Genomic DNA, 20,268 nt, shown 5'->3' on the forward strand with positions numbered 1-20,268 from the left:
TTGATCATTAGTGTTGGTTTCATTATTAGTCTCCTGTTCCCTGCTCACCATCCTCACTGCAATTGGCAAACATTTCTCATTGGACCCTACAAGGGAAAGCGTGATTTGCTGGGCTTGCTTTTAGTTTCCTGTGAAAGGTATCCACTTACCTGGGGTCGTAAGTGATTCACAGCATGTCTCAGAACCTCTGGCCCTTGTTGGTGGCCCCGAGAGACAGCCTTCACTCTCCTCCTTTTTCGAATCACTGACTTCCCCATCCAGGGGACTTAAGTAATCGGCGCGGCGGGGGCAGGGGGGGGGCGGGTAGGGGGCACACCTTCCTGTCCATCACTCAAGGCACCTCAGAATGGGCCCAGCCAATTCTGGAGCATATGAGAAGGCCACCACTACCCTCATTCTCTGATGCCAAATTGTCTCAAGGAAAATGGGATCTTCCCGTCATGGGCCAAATTACCCATAAGCCTTCTATGTCATGGCCCCCTAGACATCCTTCCCCAGCACTGGCCTCTTGAGCCTCGTGGGTAAAGAGCAAGCTGACAGGGTGGGGCTGTCAGCCTCACTTCCCCTACTGTAGTCCCCAGATACCCTGGACACCCAGGTGCTTGGACACTCTTCTGAGAAGGGCAGCATCAGCAGGGAGTGCCTTGTACCTGACTCAGAACACGAGGTTATTAAGCACCTCCCACTCAAGCTGGACTCTGTGCTGGGGAATAGATTAGTAAAACAATCAATACCTGCTTTCAAGAAGCTCAAATTCCAGTGGCAGGAGCCGGAGGAAAGTGGTCACATATCAGTGATAAAGCTAGGTTAGAGCAGAGAATGGATTAACCATGTGAGGGTTCAAGAAAGGCTTCCTGGAGGAGATGACGTCTGGGCTACTTGGCAACCAGCTGGATGTGGGGATGCAAGGTGAAGGAGGAGTCAAGGGCTGGGGTCAGGATGGGCTTATAGAGCCCTTGGGCCCTTTGGGTGGAAATGCCTAGTTAATTCTTGGATATACGGGACATATCCTATATGTTCAGAGATAGCAGCAGGGAGGTGGGTAAAACCAGGTAAGTGAAGGAAATAATCTTGGGAAAGAGTATAGCATAAGAAAAGATCCAAGAAGAGCCAAGGACAGAGCCCCAAGAAATACCAGCATTCATGAACTGACGTGTGCCAGCAGAGGACAATATTATGAGCATGGGCTCTGGGACTGGGCTGTCCATGTCGGGATCCCACCTTCACGACTTACCAGTAGTATGACCCTGTTGTGAGTGACTGCCACACCTCCAACAGCTGTTCCATTTCATCTACAAAATGGGGTGATAATGACATATACCTCATGGGGTTGTTGCAGATTTAAATTAAATAATACATGTTAAGCACTTAAAACAGTCTCTTTAAGTAGACTGTATAAGAGTGTTCTTAATAACGTTATTCCTTCACTGATGTCAGAAAAGGGAAAAAGGAAAAAGACAGCCTATGACAGAGTCAGCCTCTCTCGGTACCCACTGGCATTGCTCAGCTGAGATCCCCAGTGAGGAAAGATAAAGGAGAACCCCAATGGAAGCCAGATCACAGCTGGGATGGGAAGGGACGGATCATGCTGGATGGTACAAATGCCACCATCTTCTGGGAGGGCAGGGATGGTGTCTGCCTTGCTCACTGCATGCCCCAGTGGCCAGAGGAGTGCCTAGTAGAGTGTGAGCTCCTTAAGGATAGAAGAGCCCTCAGTAAACATTTGCTCAATGAGTATGTATTTTCTGAAGGTCCTGCAACTCAACTGGCATGAAGAGGCTGCAGGGACCAGGGAAAGCATATGGACCACTCCAATGGTGGCCACAGCTTGGGGAGAAAACTTGGGGACATCTCCTGACTCGCTTGACCCTCTGTCTGGGACACCTAGATGTTTCTGTGAGTGAGCTGCAGGAGGGAATCTCCCAGGCCTTCTCCCTTCCAGACTCTTGAATTCATGAGGACCCTGTCCTATTCTGCATGTCATAGAAAACTTGGAATTTTAGACAGGTGACAGAACAGGAGCATTTGTAGACAATCGGCATGTGCTTACACCATGGTCTCCACAACCTCTCAGAACACCAACGTTCTGTTTCTAAAGGGAATGTTCCTCGGCTGCTTAGGTCTTTGAGCTGAACTCACCATAGTTTTGTTAAGACATTTCTTTGCTCATAGATCAGGGTAGCCGTTGGAGCTCTCATACAGTTTAAGAAGCTATAATGAATCCACTCTTTGGTCTCGTGCTCATGAGAGAAAATGGGAAGTAGTAAAGCAAAATAGTTTAAAAGCACAGGCTTTTGGGGCACCTGGGTGGCTCAGTCGGTTAGGCGTCTGACTTTGGCTCAGGTCATGATCTCACAGTTTGTGGGTTTGAGCCCTGAGTCGGGCTATGTGCTGACAGCTCGGAGCCTGGAGCCTGCTTCGGATTCTGTGTCTCCCTCTCTCTCCCCTTCCCCTGCTTGTGTGCTCTCTCTCTCTCAAAACTAAATAAACTTAAAATAAAAATATAAAAGCACAAGCTTTTGATTTGGCTCGTTCCTAGTGCACAGGTTGTGTAACCTTGGACGAGCTACCCCTGCCACTCTGAACTTCAGCTTCCTCATTTGTAAAATGGGAATGGCATTAGTCCCAGCCTGTGAGGCCAAGGATCAAAAGGGATAAGCAGTGTCCCTCTCACAAGTGCATGCCCAATACATGGCAGCTGTTGTTAAGTATTATTATTATTATTAAAATCATGTGAAGAGGAAACAAAATTCATAAATGGCCCTGCGATAGGATCAGGATAGTTTGGAGCTAACAACTCACTTATGTCAAGACTTGTTATGTGAACTCCTAGCCATGGGTTTTAATCCTATTATTGAAATGGAATGAAATAGCAAAGACCCTATTCTAGGACTATCAATAAATACTTTCACAAAAGGAGAAGACATGAATGAAATAAGTCTCACTCTTGAGTACCATTTAATAATTGGTTTCAGAATGAATGATCCATCCAGTGGAGTATGGTAGGAGATCGAGCAGAGGCTAACAGATCCCGCACAGCTGTTGGCAGTTCTCTACAGTCCATTTAACCAGCAATGGCATTTGCATACCTAAGTCTCCATGTTTCCTCTGGTTGCTTTTAAAACAGTAAACAGCCATAAAAAAGAATGAAATCTTGCCATTTGCGACAACACGGATGGACCTGAGTGCATCAAGCTAAGTAAAAGAAGTCAGACAGGGAAAGACAAATACCTATGATCTCACTTATCTGTAGAATTAAAAAACAAAACAAAACAGTAACAACAACAACAAACCAAGCTCATACAGAAAACAGATTGGTATTTGTCGGAAGCGGGGGTTAGAGGGTGGGAAAAATGTGTGAGGGTCAAAAGGTACAAACTTCAAATAATAAACAATTAAGTCATGAGGATGTGATGTACAGCATGGTAATTATAGTTAATACTGTATTGCACATTTGAAAGTTGCTTAAGAGAGTAGTTTGTAAAAGTCCTCATTAGAAGAAAAAAATTTTTGTGTAACTAAGTATGGTGATGGGTGTTGACTAGACTTATTGTAGCCACCATTTCATAATATATGTAAGTGTTGAATCACTATGTTGTACGCCCGAAACTAATATAATGTTATGTGTCAACTATACCTGAATTTTAAAAAAGTAATGCAGGGGTGCCTGGGTGGCTCAGTTGGTTGAGCATCCAACTTCAGCTCAGGTCATGATCTCACGGTTCATGGGTTTGGGCTCCACATCAGGGTCTGGGTGACAGCTCAGAGCCTGGAGCCTGCTTCTGAATCTGTGTTTCCCTGTCTCTCTGTCCTTCCCCTGCTCACACTCTGTCTCTCAAAAATGAATAAACATAAAAAAAAAAGTAATGCAATGTCACAAAGAGTGGAACAGCAAAACATTTTCAGAACTTTTAATAAATGTATTCTTTATACAAAAAGGCAGTTTAAATTAAGTATGTCACATTTGGAATTGAGCACTTGTCAGAGCTTCTAGAATTCACATCCTGGGAATATTTACATGTAACTTGTGACACGAACTGTTGGTTAAATGGAACCAAAATAAACAAAAAGTATTTTTTTTAAAAAAAACCAGTAAACAACTCTGGGGAATTTAGAATTTTGAATATTTAGGGAATTTTTAGTTGAAGAACTTGAGAATAAACATCTTTTGCAAACTATGGGGACAACATTCTGCAAACAATAGAAGGATGATTTCTGTCCTCTAGGAGTTGACAATTTAGAAAAGGTGGATATATAAACCACTAACTTAACTGCAAGGCAGAACATGCTATCTTACTTTCCTTATAGTTGTTCCAACTCCTCCTGCTCTGCCTAGCATAGTTCCTGGCAGATTCATGGGCATACAGTAACTGTTTGTGGAAAGAATAAGCACCATTACAGAGAAATGAATAAAGTAATTTGGGAGACCAGCAGGGACCAAGGAATGGTAAAAAGACTGGACTTCCAAAGATGGTAGCATACAGATGGGTAAAGTTGGCCTTGTACTTAATCATATTATCTACTGTACTGCTCTTTAATTGCTTGCTTATGTTATTTTCCCCCATAAGGTCCCAACCTCCCCAAGAGTAGGTACCATATCTGTCTTGTTTACTAGTGTCCAACATGGTACATGGGATATAGTAGATCCTCAACATACTCAATAAGTTTTTATTAAAACAAGGAGGGTCATCCGACATATTTATCAAGGCTTCCTCCCACCCCAGTTGCAAGTTAACAGCAACTCAACTCAAGCCTGCTTAAGCAAAGTTCAGGCATTTTTTGGTATATATATATATGGACTCTTCATAGGACTTCAAGCGTGGCTGGTCAGGAATCTAAGGTCCTCAGGAATCCATCTTTATCTTTCTTTTGTGTTATCTTCATTCTTAGGCAGGTGCCCCTGATATCATGGCGAAAGGCATCTGACTCATATCTTTACATGTTACAACTCCAGCAAAAAAAAAAAAAAAAAAAAAAAAATTGTGTCTTTTTTCCTGATAGTTTCAGGAAAAGACTCAATCAAGGAGGGCTCTGGTTGCCCTGGCTTAGGTTATATACCCATCTTTGAACAAATCACTGAGTCCGGGCCTAAAGGCTGGGGAGGAGCAGCACCATGAATTCTGTATAGATGAAGATAAAGAAAGCTGATTCATCTAAGAGACATCAGACAGCCAGAGTTAACACACAAAACTCTCTATGTATTCACATCCCAAGGAAACTGGACAATAGCACAGAGATAGGAATAGCCAGAGAATAGGAAGTGATACAAAACATAGTAGGGTTGAAATGTCGGACAGATGAGCGGTGGCCAACAGTGGGAATTAATGTTGAAGATACTAATATAGATCAGATGGTGCTAGGCTTGAAGGCCAAAAAAAGAGGTTTAGAGTTTGTTCTATAGAGAGTTGTGATACAATGTGAGGGGAACAAGATGGAATATAATCCAAGGTATATTTAGGGCTTCTCTAGAAGCCACCTTTAGGGGCCTCTCTTTTCCCTTCTGTGTCCCTCCAAAACCACGAGTCACTAGTGGAAACATGCCAAGCAGGACAGGTTCAAGAGGCTCTCCTGCAGCCACTTCATGTCCAGAAGGACGCCTGGGCATATGTAACCTGCTGGCCTCTGCAGCCTCAACACAGAGATTCCCAGCATGAATATGTCACAGCCTCTGCTGTAAGGAGCTCCCAGCAGGGGAAGTTTGGTCTCGGACAAAGTACTGGAAATATACCTTCATATACACGTATACGAATATGTACACACACACACACACACACACACATATATGAATACATATAGGACTGGGTGTTTTGAATAGGAAAACGGGGATATTTTATTCCTCATGAGGAGTCAAGGAAGCCTTCAGAGAAGAGGGAATATGTGTGTTAATCCTTTTACTAGGAAAGGCTTGTGCTCAGGGCACAGACCCTTCTCAGGGCAAGCACAGATTCTTCCTGGTTCAGCCTTGGGCTCCTTCCTTGCAGTTAGGAGAACCTAGAGATTCCTTTCTTCAGGACTTCTGTGTTCTGCTTCCTGGAATTCAGCTTCTCTACAGCTCAGGTAACAGCACTACCAATGGCATTCCTAGCAGTAAACACTTATTGAGCCTGGGACTACATACCCAGTGTCGCGTGACCTTTGGATACAATCTCCATTCTCACCCTCACGATCCTGTTATGAGGTAAATACTATCCCTTTTACCAAAGAGGAAATCGAGGCTGATAGCTAGGCGACCTGCCTGAGGCCCAGGCATGAGGAGACAGTGGAATGGGAGCCAACACAGCTCACTCAGCCCAGCGCCATGCTCTCCACCTCTGGGCCCTCTGCCTGCCCCTGCCTGCTGGCAAGTGGGCGACACCCCGGCCTCAGGGAGGTTACAGAGACGGCCATCTGTGCAGTACTACAGAAATGACGCTTCAGCTGTGACTACGGGCTACACCAGGGGTGCAGAAAGGGACACTGAACCTGTGACATAGTTTTCACCCTAAGTATGAGAAAGAATCACCGGGGAGTTATCTTAAAAAGCAGCTTCCTAGGGCGCCTGGGTGGCTCAGTCGGTTGAGCATCTGACTTGGGCTCAGGTCATGATCTCACAGCTCGTGAGTTCGAGCCCCACGTCGGGCTCTGTGCTGACAGCTCGGAGCCTGGAGCCCGCTTTGGATTCTGTGCCTCCCTCTCTCTCTGCCCCTAACCCACTCACATTCTGTCTGTCTCTCTCAAAAATAAACATTAAAAAAAAAAAAAAAAAGCAGCTTCCTGGGACCTGCTCTCAGAGACTCTGGGCGAGAACTTGAAATCTGCATTTCAACAAACACCCTACTACTACCACTAGAGGTTCCAAGGCCAGTGATGTGCATTTTGAAGAGTGCTACCTAGGCAGGGGTGTGTGTGTGTGTGTGTGTGTGTGTGTGTGTGTGTGTGTGTGTGTGTGAGACAATGTGTGTGTATGCCCACATGCCCACGGTTCAAGGGTTGTCTTAGGAAAGCTCTGCGAAGGTCAGATGTCAATGTGCACTGCATATCGACAGAGCGGCTTTGTCTGGGTTTTCACTGTCTTCTTTAGATCTCACCATTCGAGCCCAGCCCTTGCAGTTAGGGGGACCAGATACCACTACAAAGGATCATCTTTCTATGAACATTGCTCAGCATATTAAAAAAAAAAAAAACAACTTTTTGGCACAAAGACATTTGTCTCTTTTTTCTGGACCTGGGAACAGCAGTAGGAAGTGTTCAGGCCTTTTCCCAAATATAATCCCTGACCAATTGGAGGCTGAGAATCCTCTCTGCCAGCGGCCTCCTGGGACCCTGGGTGGCCTGCCTGTCGGTCAGAGGCACCAAGCACCCCCACACTGGAGATGTGGGAAAGATGCTCTTAGTCCTTGAGGACGTAAGGTCTAGTGGGGGAGACAGAACAGACCCATGTGAAAGAGTCAGACACACAAATACAATAAAAATAAAGCAGATGCAAATCCTTGCAGCAGTGAGAATCCCAGTGCAGATGTGAGCTTGGTCTCAGGATCCACCATCAAGTCACAGGAAGAAGTTGAATGTGAGTTGCTAGGTGAGCATCAGAAAAGCCTTCCTAGAAGAGGTCACATTCACTCCTTTGCCATGTCTCATGGAGCACTTACTGTGGGCACTGCTACTGGTGGGCATGGCAGACCCAGGGTCTGCTTTTGGGGGAACACAGTGCTGACTGTGCAGGGGGTCTGGGGTCAAGGAGACTGGGGGCCCCACATAGCCCAGCACATCACCCAGCCCAGATGGGAAATCAGAGCAGTCCTCTTCAAGAAAGTGATGTTTTCATCAGATTCCTAAAGGCAGCCCTGCCCCTGACCTTAGGGGAGCCAAGATGAAGTACAAAGGACAAAGCAAAAAGAAGGCCCCAGCCTGTGGCCTTCCCACCTTCTCTTTCCACCCTGGCTTGTGTGCCTGGGTGTGGACACTTCAGACCTCCAGTTCAAACTCCATCCACACACCACACACCCACAGGCCCTCCGCCAGCCTTTGGGCCTGGAGTTATAATCTCCCTACAGGAAGACTGATCCAGATACCAGGCTCTTGCAGGCCCAGAAGTGGGATTGAGCTGTTTAGACAGGGGACTTGGGAGTCCTGAGTCTTCAGGAATGAATGATCTGGAAGTGAGTGCACAGACACTGGGCAGACCCATTCCCTCCACCCCATCACAGGCCTTCTAAAGCATGGGACCCAAGGCAGGTCCTGAGGGCAGTTTTACCTAATCAAAGTCTGGGGGCCAGGGAGACCCATCCCATAGAAGACCCCTGAAATGAGAAAAGGCCTTGGTCATCTCCCTAAAAGCAGGAGTGTGGAGAAAGGTCGAAGGTGAGGTTGCAGAACTGATGGGGGCCTGGTGGCCAAGGTCAGGATTTGGCTTCACAAAGGACACGGGCAGGACATGGTGGGGGCCAGGGAAAGGTAATTTATGAATGGAGCACAAGCATTCCTTCCAGACTGAGCTTGTGTGATGCCAACAAGGTGTTTGATGTGAGGAGAGCAAGCTGTTGAGTTTGGCTAGGCCTGAGAGTACTGACAAAAGCAAAAGAGGCAGAAAAGAAGTGTCTGGAGAGGAGCAGTTGTGGAGTTTGTAGGCCTGTACCCAGGGTCAGGCCCTCAGGGTAATCACAGAGCCTCTGGGAGGGACTCTTACGGAATTAGGCAGGGGCCAGATTCTGTCTTTATTCTGTACTAACCATTCAAATAGGGCAAAGTAATCTGCCACATTTAACATCTTTCTACTCTACACTTGAGTTTTAGTACTCTCTATATGTGCAGTTTTTGTGTTTTTCTGTGTTATTCCAGTGTCCTGAAATTCTTTCTGGATTGGCAACACATCCCATTTTCCACTTAATAAATACAACCACCGTTTATGCCTTGGGCAACATTTTTCAGTCATTGCCAAATCCTTATGGGTTTTTTTTGTGACATTCGTTTTTCATAATTAGTGATGAAAGTCACATCACTTAATGCCTATAAAATTATAAATACATCAGTCCGCAATAAGACTTTTTTTTTGTCCCTGAAGTCTGTACGCAGATGGTATGTGTGTGTGTGTGTGTGTGTGTGTGTGTGTGCGCGCGCGCGCATGTGTGCGTGTACGTTTGTGTGTGTGTTTATGATAACAGTGCTTACATAATCTCAACAACCAGGCCCTGGGGACTCACACTTGGAGATGGAACGGCTGGTTTAAATTAGGTTTCCATGTGAAATACTGTATCGCTATTTTTTTCCTAACATTGTGGGAAAGTATATGGAAAATGATTTGACTGATAGGAAATAAATCTGGATGCATGATCAGGATTGAGGCACCAACCACGTGGTGGTCTGCGTCTGCTCTGTGAAGCTGGCCTCTCCAAGGGAAGATGGATTAACCCTTTCAGGCCACTAGACTAGTAAGTCACTGTGTGGGACCAGAATAGCCTGAAAGAGCAGTGACTCTCCAGAGCTGCTGATTGGCAATCAGTTTCGGTAAAAAAGGAACTACAGCCATAAGAAGAATATAGCCAGAGGGCTCAAGAACTAATGCATCAGGTGTCTTTGGGAAACGCTTTTAACTTTTGGGGATTTATTTTCATTTCTAAGAAGATGAGTTTGAATTTCTAGCTCAAAGAGTCAATAATTATGATTCTAAGTGTTTGCTCACAGTTTCCCAGAGCAGGATAGGGATCATTAAAGGCAAATCACATGAAAGGAAAAACTACACAGAACACCCATGACACTCAGTATTGACAAAACAGTTTCTTGCTCTGGAGAGTCAGGGTTTCACAAAGGTGACTTTTCACTGGGTAACCAGGTGATGAGGGCACAAGGCATAGAAACAGTGAGCAAGGAATCGCTTATAGCTGCAGGAGAAAGGATGGATCTGGGACTCGAGAAGGCTCCTGTGTGCTCAAAACAGCCCCGGGAGATCAGAACAAATGGCCATCTTAGGTTCTCCTCTTCCCAAGAGGCTCTGAATTCCTTGCAGGATGATCTGGACCCAGGCTTGTCCTAGGAGTCTGACTCCAGATCTGTTCTCCTGATGTTGCACGAAGTCCAGAGCAGGCTGAGAGCAGAGGTGCGTGCTCAGGGCCCACTGGGCTGGGGCAGGGCTGGGGCAGGGGCTCAGGGTGGCAGGTGGTCCCTCACATCCTGCATCAGCACTCCCGGCTGGTCCCACGGTGTGACCCTGTTTTATCGATGAAGGTCCCTGGTGCCACTGTTTTGCTTTTTGTTTCTGTGTAAGAAAGGGAAAGAGGTGTTCAGCATCTCTCTCTTCGGTTCTCCTTTTTTCATTGCTTTAATTATTTTTTTGGTACTCTCCTTGGTGTCTTCTCCTTTTAGTCTGACTCTGTGTTCAAATATGCAGCTCTTAAGCAAGTGCTTAGGAAAACCTAAGCGGTGCCAAGTTTAAAGAAACTGTCACCCCTGATCAGATAAAAGAGTACCGCACTGGGAGTCCTAGTTTTGACATTAACAAGAACTGTGACCTCAGAAGATCACTTCTCCCATGAGCCATAGATTCTTCATCTGGAAAAATGGGTTTGGACCGCCCTCTGTGGTTGCTGCCAGCACTAAATGTCATTCCTTCCTACCGTTTTATCAATGGGGCTGGTGGGGGTGGGAGGGAAGTGCAGTATGCCGTAGACCTTAAACTCTTTTTTTTGTTGCAGTTGTCGTGGGTCACCATGAGCAGGTGTTCTGGCCTCACTCTCCCTCAGGCCAGGGAAATGAGGTGGTCCCAGGTGCCAGCACTGTTACTGAACCAGTGCAGCTAATGGGCCACGTGGGGTCAAGACCAAGGCTTTGGTTTGTTAACAACTAAGTTTATCAGTCCAGACATTAGCTAGGAGGGAGAAAGTAACTTAAATGAACACAAGTATTCAAGCACCAAAGTATAGGTAGCAGCAAAATAATCTTAGAGATTAAGCAGAGGATCGAGGCTGCGTATCATAAAGGGGGGGGGGGGACTTAGAAGTAGGTTATTATTAAATGTTATACTCTACTCTGTGTCATAGAAAAAACTAATCACATTAGAATAACTTTCATCCCAGACCTTGTGTATACACATCAGGCATTTAGTGAGTGGTTAATAGTGCTACCTCTGCGGCCCACACACCTAAATTCAAATTCAGGCTTTACCACTTTGGGTTGAAGACTTGCGCAAATCTCTTAGGCCCTCTGTCCTTCAGTTTCCTCATCTATAAAATGAGGATAATAATAATCCCTGACTCCAGATTGTTGTGAGAGATGAGTTAACATATGTAAAGTGCTTAGAATAATTCCCGGCACCCGGCACATAGTAAGTGCTATGTAAGTATCTGTTCATTATTAGTTAGTCATTTGAGCAGCATAATAGATAAGGGGTTTATGAAAGATAGTTTAAATATATAATTTTTTTGCATTTTTCATTTGATAGCATGCATTTTACTACTTGATAAATATTCTTTTATTTATGGACTAAGTGCATTGATTGCATTTAATCTTGCTGCCCATCAGTCAAACGTATTTATATGTATTTTAATCAATATTATCCTTGGGCTTTATTTTCTTATAGTCTCATGGAAGTTTATGGATCGAGAGGGAGTTCATGAATTACCTTTCAGCCTCCTTACTTTAAAGATGAAGAATATGGAGAAGTGAAGTGACTTTCCCAGAATCCCATAGCAAAGCAGTGATGGAGACCCAGAGCTTCACCTCCAATCTCTCAGCTGGGTCTTTCATTTCCCAGTACTAAACTGATTTTAAAAAAAAGAAAAAGAGTGGGGTACCGGGGTGGCTCAGTCAGTTGAGCTACCGACTTCGGCTCAGGTCAAGATTTTGCAGTTTGTGAGTTTGAGCCCTACATCAGGCTCTGCACTGACATCTCAAGCCTGCTCCAAATTCTGTGTCTCCTTCTCTCTCTGCCCCTCCCTTGCTCACACACACACTCTCTCTCTCAAAAATAAACATTAAAAATTAAAAGAAAAAAGAAAGAAAGAAAAGAAAAAGAGTTTTCCTGTGGAAAAAAATATTCCTTGGGTTTGCAGGACATAGGTTCAGTGGATCCCCTCTCTGCATTTTCTAGGTGAGCTCCTGGGTAACGTGGCTGATCCTCACGGCGGGCTCCATGGAGGAGAAGCGAGAAGTCTTCTCCTATTTGGTGCACGTGGCCAAATGCTGCTGGAACATGGGCAACTACAATGCTGTCATGGAGTTCTTGGCCGGCCTCAGGTATGGGAGTGGGGAATACAGTTATCTGGGTACGAGGTGAATGGCACTGAATTAATCGCCCTGGAAACCACATTTACCCAAACCAGGCACTTAGTAGTGATTATTTGCGGGAAATACATTATCCTTTGCTAACACCACAAACCTTGCCCCTCAAAGATGTAGCAGAATTCAGCCCCTATGGCCAGTCATGCTCCTAATTAACTGTCTGCTCTGATCTGTTGGCCAAGCTGGGTAAAATTTCCTGCTTGCATAACTCCATCCGCCCCATCACTGACCGCTGCTTACCCTCTGTGTCCTATAAACCCCGCTGTTATCTTTTTGCAGCTCTGCCTTATGAATTGCCTCAGCACTGTAGAATCCCAGCCACTGCCTGGGAATGGCTAACACTGATAATAAGCATTCAATAAAAGTAGTTCTTATTTTTATTGAACACTTACTACGTATCAGGCACTGGGCTGTGCATTTCCTATGCATTAAATATTTTAATTCTCATAACAGTTTCTTGGTAGATGCTATAAATTCCTACATCTTGCAAAAGAAGGAACTAAAGTTAGAAGTTAAGTCATTCACCCCAGGCCACCTGGAATGGCTGGGATGTGAATGCAGGCAGCTTTGATTTGAGAGTCCTTGCCCTTCACCTCTGATATCCTGCTCTTATGCCTTCTCCACTAAGCTAATAATAAGATCACCATTTTATCAATAAAGTCTTCTACCTCTTTCCCTTTCAAGCCTCAGTTACCCGGCATAAAGTAACTGCCCCTCACTCTTAATGGAAGGCAATGTGGTGTGAGGAAGAGCATGAGTTGTTGGGTCAGAACAGTGGGATCAAATCCTGGCTCCCCCATGGAATAGCTGTGTGGTCTGGGCAAGGTGCTCGACCTCCTTGAGCCCCAGTTTCTTTATCTGTAAAATGGGGATGATAATAATAAAAAGCACCTACTTCCTCACCCAGGATTTAGTGAGATAGTACAAAGTGTTTAGCACGCATGTTTGGCATGCAGTGAGGCCCCATAAAGTGAACCTGTTGTTCTCAGTGTCTGAGATTCACCTTCCCAGTGAGGGTTCTCACTATAAATAGATCTTGCTCCCTAACGTTATCGGGATTTTTCTTTGATTCTCCAGATCCCTGCAAAGGGATTCGTGGTTGGGGGAAAAAAGAAATTGTTCAGAGTTGGAATTTTTTTTGTCCTTTTGAGCTTTCTTAACTAAGAATAAACTCAAATGACTGTGTCATTGGCATTCAAAATGATACATACAAATGTATCAGGCATGGCTCAAAAGAAGGAAAAAATAGAAAAAATACTGAGAGAACAGGAGATGATTTGGATGATTGGATTCTCTTTGTGATAAATTTTCTACAAAGAACCTCTGGTATTTTTCTTTAAAGAAAAGATTACATTATGATAACATAGTTCTATTTGAATGTGACTTCTCCTCTGTGTTTGGCAAGTTGGTGCCAGCTATTGGCTGGGGACCTCACTTCCTCTCTTCTGGACATCACTGTCCTCAAAGCATGGCAGCTGGCTTGCTCCGAAGTGAATGACAAGAAAACAAGGCAGAAGCTGCAGTGCCTTTTATGACCCAGCCTCAGAAGTCACACACTGTCACTTTACTACATTATACTGGTCACATAAGACTAGCACTGGTTGATTGTGGGTGGGGTCTGTGCTACACAGGGAGGTGTGGATCATTGGAAGAAACAATTAGAAGTAAAAAGATTTACATATAACAATATTTACTCAATCATGGTGTCAATTTAAAATAACCCAGGGGCGCCTGGGTGGCTTAGTTGGTTAAGCATCTGACTCTTGATTTTCAGCTCAGGTCATGATATCACAGTTCATGAGTTCGAGCCCCACATTGGGCTCTGTGCTGACAGTAGGGAGTGAGCCTGCTTGGGATTCTTTCTCTCCCTCTCTCTGTCCCTCTGCTCCTCCCCCACTCATGAGCAATAAATAAATAAATACATAAATAAATAAATTTTAAAAAATAAAAATGAAAAATACAATAACCCAAATGAATATCAGTGGGGAAATGAATGAAATAACATGATGTATTCTTACAATGGAATATTATTTAACCACCAAAAATGTTTTTGAAAAATGTTTGATATCATTGGAAAACACATAATATATAATGCATAAAAATATCTGGGAACAAGGCTGTCTTTACTTAATAGCCTCAGCAATATTTATACAACAACATTTATAAAACATTCAGAACATACATCTACAAATAGAATAAATACTGGAAGGAAATATACCTAATGTTGCCTGTGGATGTAGAACTATGGGTGGGTTTTCTATATTTTTGGTATTTTCCAGATTTTCTACAACAAGCATCTAGTACCTTTATAAACAGAAAAAGAAAGTTTTAAAACAGTGTCAGTGCTCAATCTAACAAAAAACCATTGATCTTGCTGAGGTTTGTCTTGTGCCCCCAAATGTAGTATGACTACTGTCACTCACAGAAACAAGGGCAATTAAATAATGAGAACTGTGTCTCACTCATTTATTCACTTAGTTTATTCACACTTCCATTTCATGCCCCAAAAGGGATTCTTACCACCTTATAAGAAACCAGGTATAGGGCAGGCTGGACTCAGTGGGGTGAAATCAGGAAACAATTTTAGTTTCCTGACCTCACTGTTGTTCAAACCTGCCTGACTGACTTTCCCTGCCCCCTGCTCTGGGTCATACCTTGGGAGGTCCTATATAGCTTTCCCGGTCACTGATGGGGTCAATAACTTGTCTCATTCTCCTTTGCTCATGAGCATGAATAAATCTCAGAAACACACAGCTGTGCAAGAAAAGCAGGATGCCTGAGTACCTAATGTGTGACACCACTTATATAAAGTTTAAAAGCACTCACACATCCCTACAAACTGCTGGGTGATCTATACCTATGTTGGGGAAGCATACTTTGGTGAGGGAAAGAGGAGTATGTGTTCCTGGAGGAGCCCACTGAGGTCTCAACCACATTATTAATGTTTTGTTTTTAATGTTTATTTTTGAGAGAGAGAGAGTGAGCAGGGGAGGAGCAGAGAGAGAGGGAGACACCGAATCCAAAGCAGGCTCTGTGCTTAAAGCAGAGAGCCCGATGTCAGGTTAGGACTCATGAACTGTGAGATCATGACCTGAGCTGAGCCCAATGTTTTATTTTTTAAATGGAGAGGTTGGTGCATGGGGTTTGTCATGTTGTACTTCTCTATGTCCTTTGAATGTCTTCTCTTGGACATAGTGATTTTTTAATCCAGTCTGATATAAATCAAAATTTCAACCTCACCTTTGGTTTAAAGTGTCACCTTTTCCCCACATTTCACAGCCCAACACATCTCAGAAACCTGCAGTGGAGCAGGAGAACGGGGTTTATCTTTTCTCACTCCAGCTCGGGGTCCTTGCAGAAAAAGTGGACAGGAGAAGAAAGAGGAAGGGAGATGGGGTAAAGGAAGCAAAGGTCTCCCTTGATGGGGACAGTTATAATCTGGCCTAGGTGCTCCCAAAGAGAGGTGTGCTTTTAGGGTTCCTCCCCAGTCACTCCTCCTACATTCCCCCACCTGCTGCCCTGTAGGTACCTCTCACTGCACCATTAGCCAGCAAGGAGCAAGGTGCACTCAGTCCCCAGGTTCCAGCTCTGGAAACCCTGTCCTCGCAGACTCTTTCTGCTGGGATCCCTCCTTGGGCAGCCACGTGGACACGTGGAACTGCCCCTCACGGTGGCCCTTACAGACTCACAGGAAACACACAGTGTTTTGCCCTCCCAGATTCTGCAAATGCAGGACAGGCCCACGGGAACCTTTGGGCAGCCCTAGGCAGCCTCTCATCTTTAGACTTTTCCAGGCAGGAGTCACACACCAGTGATCAACAAACTCAGGACAAAGGTCAGCCTCTCCATGGAGTTCACTTGAAGCCCCTGCCCTGGGATGGTCCTCTCCTTCTCACATATAGAGGGCTCTGACAACTCTATCCAAAGAAATATTCCCTACCTGGCTGCTCAGAGCCAATTCTGCATGGCATGATGGACGGTTATATACCACAGAGGGCAGAGCTGTTGGGGTACCATTGTGATGAGCTGGTGCCTCTCTTTAGGAAGTGGGGTACCATGTCACCTGTTGTTGTCAGCAGCAAGTTTATCATAGGAAAAGTCCCATCTAACATCCTGTTATGCAAATAGTATTTTAAGATCATGTCCCTTAGGATAACCCGTGGCTTAACGTCAAAGCTGGATTTAGTAAAAGCAGTTCTATAAAAGAGACCAAAACAGATTTCATGTATTTTACTGAGAAACTGGCCTAATCCAAGGATAACATTTTAAATATCAAGAGGAGTGGACGCACCATGTTTTCTGCAGATAGTCCTCCATAAATATCTGTACAAACCATATGACCCACTAGGTTTCCCTTTCGGCTATAGCTGCCAGAAAAATTCAAACCTAGGTTTAATGCCCACCTTCCAAAATTAACTCCTTCCACAAATAACATGTGTTATTTGTATCTGTCCTATTTAATTTTGTGTTTCAATTTTTAATTAAAAGTAATACCTCATTTGGGGAAGTAGGTGGAGATAGGAGTCCTAAATAAATATCAAAACAGTGAAAACTGAGGCAAAAAGAATAAATTTGCATGGAGCTTGGGCTATATACTACAAACGATATTATTTCTCCTTCAGTCTCAAAAAACATCATTTACTTACAATAGGTCAAGAAAAGTTTTAAAAATGTGGCAGTTTATGGACCAGTCTGACCTAGAGACCATGAGGAGCCTGAAGGATGCCATGGCTCAGCACGAATCTTCCTGCGAGTACAAGAAGGTGGTCACGCGGGCTCTGCACATACCTGGCTGTAAGGTGGTTCCGTTCTGTGGGGTGTTTCTGAAGGAGCTCTGTGAAGTACTAGACGGAGCCTCCGGCCTCATGAAGCTTTGCCCGAGGTACAATTCCCAAGAAGAAACTCTAGAGGTGAGTCCTTTCAAAATCTGAAGTCTTTATTGCTGCCTGGCTCCTCACTCACTAAGGCCAAGAAAGAACCTGCTGAGCCTAGGCTAATCCGTTGTCACTGTTGTGCTGGGTAACAGGTCCTTGGAAATTCCTGAGAAAAAAAATGCTGGCTAGCACTGTTTGGGGCTTCTTCTTGTTAAATTAGCTTGAATGGGGCAGTGTGTAAGTACCAGTGAAAATGGGTGTTCTCTGATTTTTTTTAAGGGATGATGGGGTTTTCTTCTCTCATTGGGTGGGAATGTCTGTATGCAGAGGATAAGAGAAGTCAAGCAAGAGTAGTAAGTTTTCTGAATCAGAGAAAGAAAACATGGCGGGAGGTCAACGCTGCCTTGCTTTCCTCCTCTGTGGGAGGACCCTGGAGAAGCTGGCATCTCATGTAAAGACGAGCTCCAGGCTCTGATCACGGCTGTCTCACCTCTCCCAGGCCCGTGGCTTCTTGTTCCTGACTCCCAGAGGGGAGAGGACCTTGTGAGCTTTGACTCAGTGTATCGGGCATTGGAGAGAAAGGGCTCAGAGAAACTTGAAGAAAATAAGGAAACCACCCTAGATGGTGTTTAGAAATGAAAGAAGAGACTGAATTGGGAGAACTTTACCAAGAATTTTGAGGAGTCCATAGCTGGCAGTTTCAAACCCAAATCTAGGATCATTGTCACCATGGCAACAGCAACACTACTGACCTCACATACACACACACACACACACACACACACACTCACATACACCCCTTCTCGGTGGCCGTGAGAAGATTCCTAAAACTTCAGCCTCTGTGTCACCTGGGAACCAGGCATCACCTGGTATCAGGGAGACTTAAGAGCCCTTGACAGGCACAGGTAACACTACCAGCTTGCATCTCTCTGGCTTATGCAGGGAGATAAAAGTGCAGTAAATGGAGGAGTAAGCTTAACACAAGCCCTCCCTAGCACACCCACACCAGCTTAGACGCAGAGGATGCCACATCCAGTGGTGCAGCTGGAGCGCTTACCTCTGATGGGAGAAACTTCCTGATCATGAATACAAACTCTAAGAGCTTTAAAACCTCCAGGAAACCTCTGTGCTACCATAGGATATATGGGAAATAAAGCAAACATCATTCTTTCTCTGTGTTTCCCTTGGGCCCCAGGAATGTTATCTGGTTCCATAGAAGAATGGACTTCTGTCATGGTTTTTCTCAATTCTCTCTGCCAGGAGAAAACAACCCTACCCTTCCTCGGCAAAGTAGGGCTAATCTTCTCCCTCGGGAGCCTTGAAATAATGCTGCTTTTTGTGTTGTAAATTTGAAACGGAGCGTTGATTCCTACAGGAACTAAAATTGTCTTAGTGGAAACAAGAGTGAGTTCCGATAGCTCATGTGGTGAAACGAAAAATGTTTTTCCTGGAGGCTCTTTCTTTTTCTTTCAATAAGAAATAGGCATAAGTGCCATTATTTATGGCTGCTGTGCTTTTATTTCCCTACCCAAGTCTTTTATTTAAGACACAGTACATGAAGTTGCAGTAACAAATTCTTGGTATGTTTTTCTGTAGTTTGTAGCCGATTACAGCGGACAAGATAATTTCTTACAACGAGTGGGACATAATGGCTTAAAGAATTCGGAGAAAGAGTCCACAGTCAACAGCATCTTTCAGATCATCAGGAGCTGCAGCCGAAGTCTGGAGGCCGAGGAGGAGGACAGCCCCAGTGAAGGAAACAGCTCCAGGAAAAATTCCTTAAGGGATAAAGCCCGATGGCAGTAAGTTCTACACTGTAAAAAGAGAGATGCTCATTTTTTTTCCTTTTTCCTATCTCAGTTTGGTGTTAGGTGGACTCCTAACAAAACCCCACCATGACTCTACCAATTCTGAATTTGAATTTTCCTTTCTAACTTGGCTGCTTTGTTCTAGACTTACCGCTCGTAATTTAACTTCTTGCCACCTGTTATCTCTTTAAAAAGAATAAGCTAGAGCTATCCTGTCATTTCTAAAAATTCAACACATAAAGTTTTAGGATTAGAACCATGGTATTTATTAATTTCATAGCTTCTGTAAAAAATAATTGTTATTGATCATGGGGTGGGGCACAGGGACAAGCATTAATATATTTTTAAGTCAAATACACTGATTTATTAGGACTGGAGTGACACCCTGAAATCAGTCTTTTTAGGAGCTCCCCTAAGCTTCTGGGTGATTGTAAGTCAGGTTATTTAAAGATCTCATTTCTGGGTGCCTGGGTGGCTCAGTTGGTTAAGCATCTGATTTTGGCTGAAGTGATCTCATGGTCCATGGGTTCAAGTCCCACATAGGCTCTGTGCTGACAACTCAGAGCCTGGAGCCTGCTTGGGATCCTCTGTCTCCCTCGCTCTCTGCCCCTCCCCTGCTCACGTACCCTCTCCCTCTCTCTCTCAAGAATAAATAAACATTTTTAAAAGAGAGAGAGAGAGATCTCACTTCCAGAAACACGGTTCTGCAAGGTGGCATCTGTAGCTTTAAAACTGTTCAGTTGTTCCAATTGCTTGTTTATCTACAGCCGTTGCTGCCTACCTAGACATGTGTACCCACAACTACATGACAAGTTCAGAAATCAGTGGTCTTGGGGCATATATTGTGCCTCTTCAAGGCCATTTGTTCATGGGAAAGTCTAACTCAAATGGCAGAGCCTGGTCCAGCTAGAGGAATCCTCTAGCCCCATCTAAAACCTGTGTACTGGCTTTGACATCTTTGCCATGGAAGATTTTATCTGTAGTCAGTACTCATGAGTCATACCTTGCAGTTGTCTTTGAGTCCTTATACACAATTGTGTGCATTTATAAGACCTTGTAGTTTGTTTTGCAAAGCCTTTTCTGGTTGTCTCTGTGTGTGTGAGCCTATACTGGGAAGGGAACAGTGTTTTCAGAAAATAATTTCTTTGGATTTATAGAGCTAAATCCTTAGAATCTGTTGTGAACATAGAAATGAATGCTTTGTGCCTGAATCTCTAATGCTGTTATGTTTTAAGGAGATAAACCTGTATTCCAGATTCCTCCAAAGGACCCAAGTGCTCAAAGAATAATCTTACCACAGTGTCTGGGCCCTAAAGCTCAAATGTCTCACAAGT

The 20,268-nt window shown here is 44.4% G+C and overlaps 1 protein-coding gene across 9 annotated transcripts in view; it reads left to right on the plus strand.

Annotated features, from left to right (window-relative positions):
* The window catches only part of PLCE1 (phospholipase C epsilon 1), a 321,468-nt gene that overhangs the window by 209,053 nt on the left and 92,147 nt on the right, over nt 1–20,268 (plus strand). For all 9 annotated transcript variants that reach the window (XR_008424888.1, XM_053909742.1, XM_053909736.1 and 6 more), the window contains 3 exons: nt 12,062–12,207; nt 16,904–17,162; nt 18,723–18,928. Coding sequence is in view for 8 of the 9 variants with exons in the window: in XM_053909742.1 (XP_053765717.1) it covers nt 12,062–12,207; nt 16,904–17,162; nt 18,723–18,928 (611 nt within the window). In the remaining variant the exon portion in view is untranslated. The remainder of the gene's footprint in view (nt 1–12,061; nt 12,208–16,903; nt 17,163–18,722; nt 18,929–20,268) is intronic.

The sequence above is a fragment of the Panthera pardus genome, unplaced genomic scaffold (genome assembly GCF_024362965.1).
Source record: "Panthera pardus isolate Hobbes unplaced genomic scaffold, ASM2436296v1 HiC_scaffold_22, whole genome shotgun sequence".
Taxonomy (NCBI): Eukaryota; Metazoa; Chordata; class Mammalia; order Carnivora; family Felidae; genus Panthera; species Panthera pardus.